The following is a 10,281-nucleotide window of genomic DNA, read 5'->3' as shown; positions in this document are numbered from 1 at the left end:
GAGTAAGGCACAAAAACACAGAACTATGATAAACTGTAGGAGCCCACAAGAGGATTATCTAAAATTTTTGGTATGATGGTGGTCATAAAAGCCTTCCTAAATACAGGAAGTATTTAGGAAGTATTGGGTGTCTGAATTAGATTTGAAAAGTTGCCTAGAAGTTAGCTGAGGGAAATCTGAGGTAGTCAGGCATGAAAAAAAGTGTAATTAGTATAGTTTATGCTGTTAAAAATGTTTTCATTTCACATGTTCATAAAAATGTTTTTCCCTAATTGATGTGTGAAAATTTAGGGGCTCAACAATTGCCAGGTAAAAACCATTAATCAGAAATAACAAGTGATATATCTGAGAAACAATGAGTAATATATTTGTGACTGTTTAACAGACATATGAAATAACAATATGTTAGAAACTGTTAATCACACAAATTGGGCAACAAATTTCCTCCCCTAACATTGTAAGACAGAAGTCAAGTCAGTTTAAGAAGAGATACCAAACAAGTATCAAATGAAATGTTTTAAAAAGATCTTTTCTCTATCAGTACATGTCAGTAAAATTTTCAAATATGCAAAAGTTCCCATTGCTTATTTCTGGTTTTGGACAAATTTTTCTTTATAAAAACTCAGAAGGCCTAGATTACTAGAATTCCTAGAGAGAGTTGTGTGCAGAGTGCAGGTGGGCAGAGGTTGTGTATGAGTATTAAAGTTGGTGCAAATGTGTATGTGCATGCATGCATGTTTGTATGTATATATGGGTGAGTGTATGTATATATGAATAAGTGTATATGAAGTGGGGCCAGGATGGGGAATGTTGTTGCAAAAGATAACCCTACAACTATCCCCCCTTTTGGTAGTACTGGGGATTGGATTCAGGGGTCCTCTAACCCTGAGGTACATCCCCAGCCCTTTTAATTTTTTATTTTGAGACAGAGTCTCATAAGTTGCCCAGGCTGGCCTGGAACTTGCAGTCCTTCTGTCTCAGACTCCTGAGTTGCTGGGATTACAGGCATATGCCACATACCTCACCTTATCTTATTTGACTATTGAGATGTGGAAAACTTCTGTTCTATCTCTATATACTCTGCATCTCCTACATCTGCCCAGGAGAGCCAACTGAAGCCTAGTCCTTAGTGTCCTCTCTCAAAATCAAGAAAGAAGATAGTGTGTTTTAGTGCAAAGAGCATCTGATTGGGTGTCAGGAGCTCTAGGTTCTAATTCTGGCTCTATGCTAAATAGCTGTGTGCTTTTAGACAATTCACTTGGCTTCTCTGTGTTTCCAGCTTTCTTACCTATAAAAACAAGGCAATATTTACCTTACTTATGTCACAGGTTTGTTGTGAAGATTAGGCCAAAAAAGATAAAATTTGTCAATATGCTTTGTAAAGTATGTGATGCTATACAGATATAAATTTTATTAAGCTTATGGTTCTACAGAAAGATTTTTTCCTTAAACAGTTAATAGATTTAGTTTCCCTAAATGAATGATTTGATGAGGGTCCTAGTTAAAAATCACTTTTAATAGAGTTTCCGTACTCAACTGGAGGCAAAAATAAGCTATTTCCTTCTGTAGTCCTGAATTCCAAGTCCTTGTGTGAAACATCACCCACCAGGCATTTTCGCCAACATTGTAGCCTGGTTGTAGTCCCTAAAAGCCCATTTCTCAAAATATAATTGTCAAGCTAGTGGTGAGTGCATTGCCTAGGAATTTGTTATATCCAGAATTTATAGCCTAACCTACTGAATCAGAAACTGCAATTTAGGATTCATACCTAGGTGATTCATGTAAACATGAAGAGAAGATGAGAAGAAACATGCCTTAAATCACTGATTTTCATGTGCAAGTGTGCTTAAGTGTGCTTAAGGCTTCACTTCAGAGATTCTGATTAAGAAAGTTGGGTGGGGCTCAGGTGTTTTTGAGATAGGGTCTTGCTATGTTGTCTAGGCTTGTCTCAAACTCCTGACACAAACAATCCTCCTGTCTCCACTTCTGAGTTACTGGTAATACCAGTATGTGCCACCATGAAAGGCAAAAATCTACATTTTAAATAGAGGCCTCAGCTGATCTTATAGTCCCAGGACCACACATCTGAGAAACACTCTATTAAGCCATCAGAATATTGATCTCCATAGTCTAGTTATGAATCTTAGCAGAATCTCAGATAATTTCAGATCTGTGACTACAACCCCAACTTAATTTCTCTAAGTCAAACCTGTATGTTTCCTGAAAAAAAAAAAATCATCCTCATGTTTTGCTCTTCTATCAGCAGTCACCCATCCAATTCATGTGACTTACAGGGCATTCTCTATGTTTTTTTGCCTTGACTTCTTGGATACTTTTAAGGTTATTCAAAATCCAGAAACTATTTTTAGATTAATTTTAAATTAGTTAACTCAAGATATAATATATATGTATATGCACATCTAGCTTATATACAGATGAATACATATTCACATCTATTAGTTGACACATTTCACATTTAAAAAATGAGAGTTCACAAAAGATACATCCTTATTTCTATTTTATTTTATATTCCAAATATCATGGATTCTGAATTGTAAAAACTGTGTTAAAGGCTTATTTTCAGTTTGGAGATAGTAGGTGATCTTCTAAACAGTTCTGACCTCTTAAAAACTCCTTCCCTCATTTATGCCTAAAATGGAAAATTAGAAACATGAGTTTAAAACTCATGTTACAATTAAGGAGATTTCTTATTTTTTAGAAAGAAATATATTCAGAGATATGAAGGGGCTTAGTACTGGGTTTCCAGCAAGACAGTGTCAGTGCCAGAATAAGCATTTACTTTCTATATTTTTTAAGCATTCACTATGTTCCTATCCTAGATTATTGATATATAGGAAATACTACACTCAGCAGAAAATTTTTCTCCTTTCCACTTCATGATTTCTTTATTAGCCTAAGTGTGCTTTAGTTGGGATTGGGTATTCACTGATAGTCTTTTGGGGTAGGTGAGGAAAGTGACAAAATAAAAAAACTGACCCATAGTCAGGATAGATATTTTTGGAAAAGAGTAAAAAAACAGTACCTCTTTTGTGTTTTCAGGAGATGCATTTAGAAGACACCACCCGATTCTGTCCAAAGGAAGAAAGAGAAAGTGAACAAACATCTTTCAGCGATCAAAATCCCAGGCAAGACCAGAAAGGGGGCTTTCGCAGCTCCTTCCGCAAGCTCTTTAAAAAGAAGTGAGTAGCCTTAGACAAGACAGCATTGTAACTCATTTCCCTTTGGGCTAAGTCTGGAGGTTTTAACATTAATAATTATCAAGTAGTCTGGTCTCGCATAGTTTCAAGTTTAGTGCTTGCTCCCAGTGGCCACAATTTCTGCAGGGTGAAGATGTTTCTCATTGTAATCTCCCAGAGTAGAAGCACACTCAACTCTCTCTCCTGCTACTTCTTTTATCCCTTCTTTCTTGTTCCCAAAGTCACCTGCCCTGAGAGGAATGAGCAGAGGAGGTTTCTCTGGGAGTAGGATCCTCTATTGAAGTTGAGTTTAATGGGTACTCCATCAGAATCTCCTCCACACTTGGAGAAAGTTTTTTTTTTCTTCCCTCCCCCCCTTTTTAAAAAGATATTGTTGTTGGATGGGGTATCAAATCCAGGGCCTCACACATGCTACTGGGAGGTTTTCTAAGGGCATCACAGCACTTCTGCCTTTACGGGCCTATAGTTTTCTGGGGTACTACATGTTTATTGGGACTTCTGCTAGTGTTTTCCCTGAATGGATGATTTGGCCTGGGTTCTAGTTAAAAATCACTTTAATGAAGTGTCCATGCTCCTCACAAGGCAACAAGGCATTTCCCTCTGTGGTTCTTCTAATATTCTAGGTCTTTGTTGTATGAAATACCACCCATCAGGCATTTTGTCCAGCACTCAGCTACAGTCTAGGAGACAGGGCCAAACCCTATCATAAATATAAGGGGGAGATGAGCATTAACATTTGAATACTGAAAGATTTGCCTGTCCAGCCATTGCCTGCCTGAGTCACTGCTGTTTGTATCTCCACTGTTCCTTAGGTCTGCCTCTCTTTCCTTTAGGGAGATCTCCCTGCTATTTATTTTCTCTTGGTAGAAATTTTTTTGCAGTCACTTTTAATAGCAAGTCTTCATATTTTGTGGTTTGAAAAGTTAAACAGAGGTGTTGTTGTTGCCTTTGGAGAATTGCTGGAAAATCATTTTTGCCTTGAAGATAGAGGTTATTGGCTGATTTAGATCATGGTCTTAAATGGAGAAGAGGGGCAGACATTGAGTATGGATTTTTTTATGGTTTGCTTAATTTTACAAAGGGAGGGTGGTACTAAGATCAGTGGGTCTCCAATTGTTGGTCTTTGCCTATTGTTACTAGATGAAAGAGGAAGAGGAAGAACAGTTCTGTAGTTAACCACAGCCCTACAGTCCCCTTTCAGTTTTGTTAAGGCAACCCAATGTGTGCATGACTGCTGCTGGATCCTCAAGACACTTTATTCAGGGGTTGAAACGTCAAGAATTGTATATTCTTTCTAGGATAATAGACTTTGATCTTTCTTGGCCTAATGCCTGCTTCTGTCAAGTTTGATAGCTTTCCAGTCTGAACTTGGGATTAAGGGACTCCAGATTCCTAAAGGCACTTCTTGAGCCTATTCTTTTTCTTTTTTTTTCAAACCATGGTATTCCTGAAACAGTCACTTTTTGCTCACTACCATTTATACTGACTGGTTACTGTCTTGGAAAACAATGAGAAATAGATTCACACTGGTTCCTTTTCAAATTTCTGTTTATTAGAGAAATATAAAAATATGCTCTTCTGGTTACATGATACAGAGGTAGTGGAATTGTCCTCTTTGTATCCAGAGGGCAGGAATAGCAGCCGTGGGTGAAAAGGAGAGCTCCCTAAAATGTACCTATAACTGGAGCTGGTGACCTCATGAGAGAGTGAGTTCTCTTAAGTAGAAGCAGGGTGACTGCTCAGGGATACTATGAAAGGACTCCCCGCACTGGGTAGGAGATTGCTCAGGAAATCACCAGTCCTTTCTAGTTTGGTTTGACTTTGTTGTAGCTCAGTCTGAGTAATCACATCATTTTGTCACCAGAAACAAGAAGTGAATGTGGTCTTGAACTTATAATTCTAATTTTAAAACTTTAATTTTAAAGATCCATCACATAGAAGGCCAGGATTTATCTTTTTGTAGCCCCTCCCCCATAGAACTTTATATAATGTTGAGGACTTGCTTTGGACTCTCCAAATTCATGTTAGCTAATTGCTTTTAGTTCTCTTGCAGCTTTGGGGGATTCTCTTTAGATATGGCCAATATATTCCCTTAATTCTCTTTCCCTTTCTCATAGATCAGCCTGTATCAGTCATATTACTGTCAACAATACTGGAACTGTCATTTATATTTAAATCTTGAGTGTTATATGAGAGGAAGTAAAGGTGGAGCCATACAGATAACTCTTCTGGCAGGCTTTACTGGCTTGGTAGCTCTGGCCTAGGACAGTCAGCACCATCAGGTGATGCCGGCATGGCCTTGTGCTTAGGGTGCCATGGTGGGCACTTTGGTGACTTGGCATGGGATAAAGAAGCAACTTAAGTAGCTTCTCCTGAGTGTTTTCATCTGAGAACCATGGAATGTCCATTATGGACCATGCTAAAATATGATACTAAAGAAAGAAGGGGCAGGGAGGCCCCAGCATAGCACAGAAGTGCTAGTACCTTTTAACTTAGATGAGAACACAGCATCTTCTATGCCTGCACTATTCCAGACATTTGTATAGGATCTTGAATGACATGATCCCAGCCAATTGCATAGGAACTTATACTCTGAACTCAGCCATGTGGACAGGTACTGGAAGAAACTAGGAAGAGACATTTAGCCCAGTCACCACTTATGTGTCAGGAAGTCAGACTGGCAGCAAGCCCAGTGACTTTAAGAAGGTAGCTAAGCCTGGTACTAGAACCACTCCAGAGTTTGGTCTCATAGGTCCACATGGGCCAGGGCCAGTGAAACTGCTGTGTCATTTCTGGGGCTCATTGCCTTCCTCTCCTACAGCCCTTTGGAGGCTCATTCTTGTCTACACTGACACACTTTTTGTTCCATAGGGGCTTGTTTGGCTGGTGGCCCCACACACCCAGAATGCTGCTTCGGGATGAAGCTAGGCATGGAGCCAGATGCAGCAGAAAACCTGAGAAAGGGTTCTCTTCCCTCTGAGACTCATACCCACAAGGATTCAAAAGGGAAAGTCAAGTTGACATCATAAAAAAAATCTTGAAAAATGCCCACGATAACTGGGGACAAGGATGACCCTCTGATTGTTTCTATCTCAGGCATATTTGTCCTGGGTAGATACCAGGTCACATGTCCCTGAAAGGTGTCCAGAATTGATCAAAATAAATCTACATATATTAAAGTTTGAAAATATTAAGTGACTTTAAACATTTTAAAATGAAGATTCTTAGAAGCCTAATGTGAAAGGCTGATGCTGGACTGAACACTTCTTCCCCTGCCTTTAAGCAGGACAGAAGGCAAACTATCATTTCTAGAAGGATCTAAATGAAGACTGTCAAAGACTTTAACCTAGCTTATTGTGAAGGCTGAGGCAAATGCTACTTCATCTTTATATGTAAATCTTGCAGTTAGGTAAACAGTATTCTTGGTTGGGAATGTGGCAGTGGGAAGAGAATTATGTAAGACAGTTCAGGGGTAAGAAATGTAGATGGTACTTTATCTTTTTGTCTTCAAATGTGGGTGGGAAAATGGAATATGGCATCCAAATAATTAATTCTATTTCCTCCCCCATTCTCTTCCTTTTTAGCACTTTGTAACTTACATGCTTTAGAGTCATTACTATTTTTCTATCAGTCACATCAAAAACCTATTTTTCCCTCTTTTTCTTTCTTCCCCCACCCTACCCAGTACTGGGGACCAAATATGGGGCCTTGTACATGCTAAGCAAGTGCTCTATCACTGAGATATATCCCCATCCCTCTATTTTCTTAATCACACACTGGGAGAGAACTTCTATAGGGTCCTATATAACTGAATATCAGTGAATTCTTTTCTTCTGACATCTTTTCAACTGTTTTTATATATGCTCAGCTTTAGCTGAGGAACGGATCATGTAATAGAAATTGGGACTGTCAAAGAATCAATTTATCATTTTATCTTCACTTTCTTCTCTACCTCCTTATAGCTCATCACAAGTCCCACACCCATTATTACCCACTTTAAGATTCTCATATCTCATTTCATCTCCTATATAATTTTAAAATTGAAGGGGATGGTTGAAGGGATAGACATTTGATACTACTTAATCCTGATAATAAATATTTTTTCAATAAGTCATTTGAAATCCATTATTAAATTAAGGATCTTAAGTATACTAGGTTTTGTCCAGTACAAAAGAAGTAAAAGAAATAGTTCCTGCCCATTAAGAACTTAAAGTTCAATATAAAGGTAATCTAGCTTCAAGTTAATAAGTGTTATTGGCACTTAGTAAGCACTCAAAAATATTCATTACTCTCATAGTGTCCCATGCCAGAACAAACTGTGCCCTGAACCATTTCCGGCCCTCTGTGCTTGTAGGCTGTTGGCACTGAAGAAGGTTGCATAGTGGGGAAAACAACAACAACAACTCGTTACATGAATGCTCATTTGATACCTTCTTGATTATCAGGGTTGACTGATTTGTCCAAGAGGATAGGTGCTCCCCAACCAGTCCCCCTGCATTCTTCTCCCTATACATGTCTCCTGAAACTTTTAGGAAGGATAGTCTTTCCAATCAGAGAATCAGTCTCTTCTAAAGTCTGAGGTTCTATGTCATAGAACCACTCCTCTCCCTTCCCCAAACCAAATAAACTTTCCAGATTTACCTGTAGCAAATCTATACTTACTGATCTACTTGACTTGTGCTTTTCTTTGTCTCTGTAACTTGAATGGAAGGAAAGTTACCAATGAGTCTCTTCTGTTTCCTCTTTCTACCAAATGCTTGAATTGGCTATGTGATGTATTGGGAGCCATTTCCCTTCCCTAGCAAGTCTTTGCTCAGATCTGTTCTGCTGTTAGTCAAGACAGCTCCAGAAGCTCAAAAGCCATTTCTATGTTTTACAGAGAAAGAAAATAAAAGTAGATATATTGACTCTTTCTCCTAAACTCTGAAGGTCATTTCCTAGTACTTTAGGTGTACATTACTTCAGAGTCTAATAGTGATGCCTTTGGAAGAGTACAGGTGTTCTTATAGCACATATTAAGCATCATTAAGAGGGCAGTTAAAATTATCTGTAAAAAAGATGAAAATGAGTTTCTAGTCATGGCTACATTAGAATATCAGATTTTGAAAAGGATTAGTAAGTTAGCCTTTAGTTAATGAATAGTTAGTTAATATAAGAAATGCAGAGACATTCAGGTACTAGAAACCCAGGGAAGCTACAATTTGTGAGAAGAGCAGTTAAAAAAAAAAACAACTAAGCTGAGTTTGTGGACTTTAAAAACTAGACAGGGCGATTTTGGCATTTGTTTCAGAAATGGGAACTCAACTGGTGAAGATTTCTGTGGTCCTTGGGGCTGGTGGTGACATCAAAGCTTTCCCATTTCCAGGTAAACACTAAACAGTTGCATGTTGGAACATCAAAGTGTGACATGTTGGGTTTTGGAGAGATCAGATATAGATAAGGGGAAATGTGAGGTGAAGATTTTGTTTTGATTAATAACTTTCTGCTGAGAAAGTGTGATGCGGGAGGTGGGAACAATTTAGAAGAAACAGCAGCACACGTCTGCCTATAATCCCAGCAGCTCAGGAGGCTAAGGCAGGAGGATCGAAAGTTCAAAACCAGCCTCAGCAACTTAACAAGGCCTTAAGCAACTTAGTGAGACACTGTCTTTAAATAAAAAACTTGTAGGCTGGGGTTGTAGCTTAGTGGTTATATGCTCCTGAGTTCAATCCCTGATACCAAAAAAAGAAACAACAGCCCAATTCAAATCCCACCTTCCTACCACTGAATTCCTAGTGTTCTAAACAACAGAAGATCTAGGGAAAGAATGAAATGGTTAAAAACATATTTTCCTAGCTTTTGGGGACTAGCTATACTAATTAGGGATGATTTGAACTAGGCATATGCAGGAGTTCTGATAAGGACTGGAGTTTTAGGGAAAGGCATGTGATGTCTGTTTTATGGGAGAGTTCAGTGGGGATGCCTGAAAAAGAGAACTTCACCCAGTAAGAATCATTTTATTTGATAAACATCCAGATATACTGGAATTGATAGAATAGTTTTTTTCTTTCTTTGCTGGGATGCAGTGGAAAAGTGTTCCTTACCAGATAGAAGTAAGAGGAGCTGTGGCTTCATCTGTGATACCAAATATCAAGGTGAAAATACCTAGTCAGTCATCAGGTTTCTAGGCATCGGGATTTTAGTCTGTGTCAATACAACTTCTTTCCTTGAATAATGTAAAGGAATAGAATTCTGCCCAATTCAGGAAATAATAATAGAGTCATAATTAACTTACCTAATAACAATAATAAGGATCCAACAATAACATACCAATGATAGTGAAAGAGCTTGGAGGCCAGTTGTCCTTCTTAGTGGATAGTGGAAGCAACCTGACTGAGCATCAGCATATGGAGAACTTGTTCAGTTGTATAGGCGCTTTGCACAAAGAACTTCACATCTAGCATCACTTTCATGCATCCTGCTTATTGTCTTTGGTATTAGCTCTTTGTTACTGGGCTAGTGTCACCCATCAGAGTTTAAGCTAGTGAGAGGGCCCCATCTATCTTATCAGAGGTTATTTCCAGAAAGCCTCCTCCCTGCAGGGACTTCTGACATGAACAAACTGGAGAAGGTACAGAGCTGGAATGGATTGCCCAACTGGCTTACCCAAGATAAAAGGAAGAATGCACCCTCGACTGGGGACTCAAACGGACTGATTTGAGTTGTTGACTATTGATTGGCCTTGGTCTCCTTTGTGGTGGTTGAGATTATAGTATTTTCTTAATTTTATTACTGTACTTATTTCTGGATTCTACCAAATGTAGCATATATGTGTGGTTGGCTTCAATAAATCTTTTATTTAAAAATGAAAACCAGCAAAAGCAAGAGTTTGTAATGTAATGCCCAAACTCAGTAAAGGCCCTTGATAAACTTTGTTGAGAACAATGAGTTCTGTTCATTTTAATTTCAAGGCCTTGGAAATTTGTGGAGTAGTTACCTCGATGAATCAAAATAGGATTTTTTTCAATTCTCTGAGCCCTATTATAATGTTATTACATGGTATCTTACATGGACATATACAGAT

The 10,281-nt window shown here is 38.4% G+C and overlaps 1 protein-coding gene across 2 annotated transcripts in view; it reads left to right on the top strand.

Moving 5' to 3' along the window:
- Nucleotides 1–10,281, top strand: part of Arhgef33 (Rho guanine nucleotide exchange factor 33) — a 57,425-nt gene that overhangs the window by 39,373 nt on the left and 7,771 nt on the right. Inside the window, exons 15-16 of one of the 2 annotated variants that reach the window (XM_078029325.1) lie at nucleotides 3,061–3,200; nucleotides 8,509–10,142. In XM_078029325.1, the coding sequence (XP_077885451.1) occupies nucleotides 3,061–3,200; nucleotides 8,509–8,560 (192 nt within the window). In that variant the 3' untranslated portion in view covers nucleotides 8,561–10,142. Of the gene's footprint in view, nucleotides 1–3,060; nucleotides 3,201–8,508; nucleotides 10,143–10,281 lie in introns of those variants that run through there. The other variant, XM_005324542.4, reaches the window with a different exon arrangement.

This window comes from Ictidomys tridecemlineatus, chromosome 12 (assembly GCF_052094955.1).
Source record: "Ictidomys tridecemlineatus isolate mIctTri1 chromosome 12, mIctTri1.hap1, whole genome shotgun sequence".
Classification (NCBI taxonomy): Eukaryota; Metazoa; Chordata; class Mammalia; order Rodentia; family Sciuridae; genus Ictidomys; species Ictidomys tridecemlineatus.
This window is presented reverse-complemented; position numbering and strand designations above follow the sequence as displayed.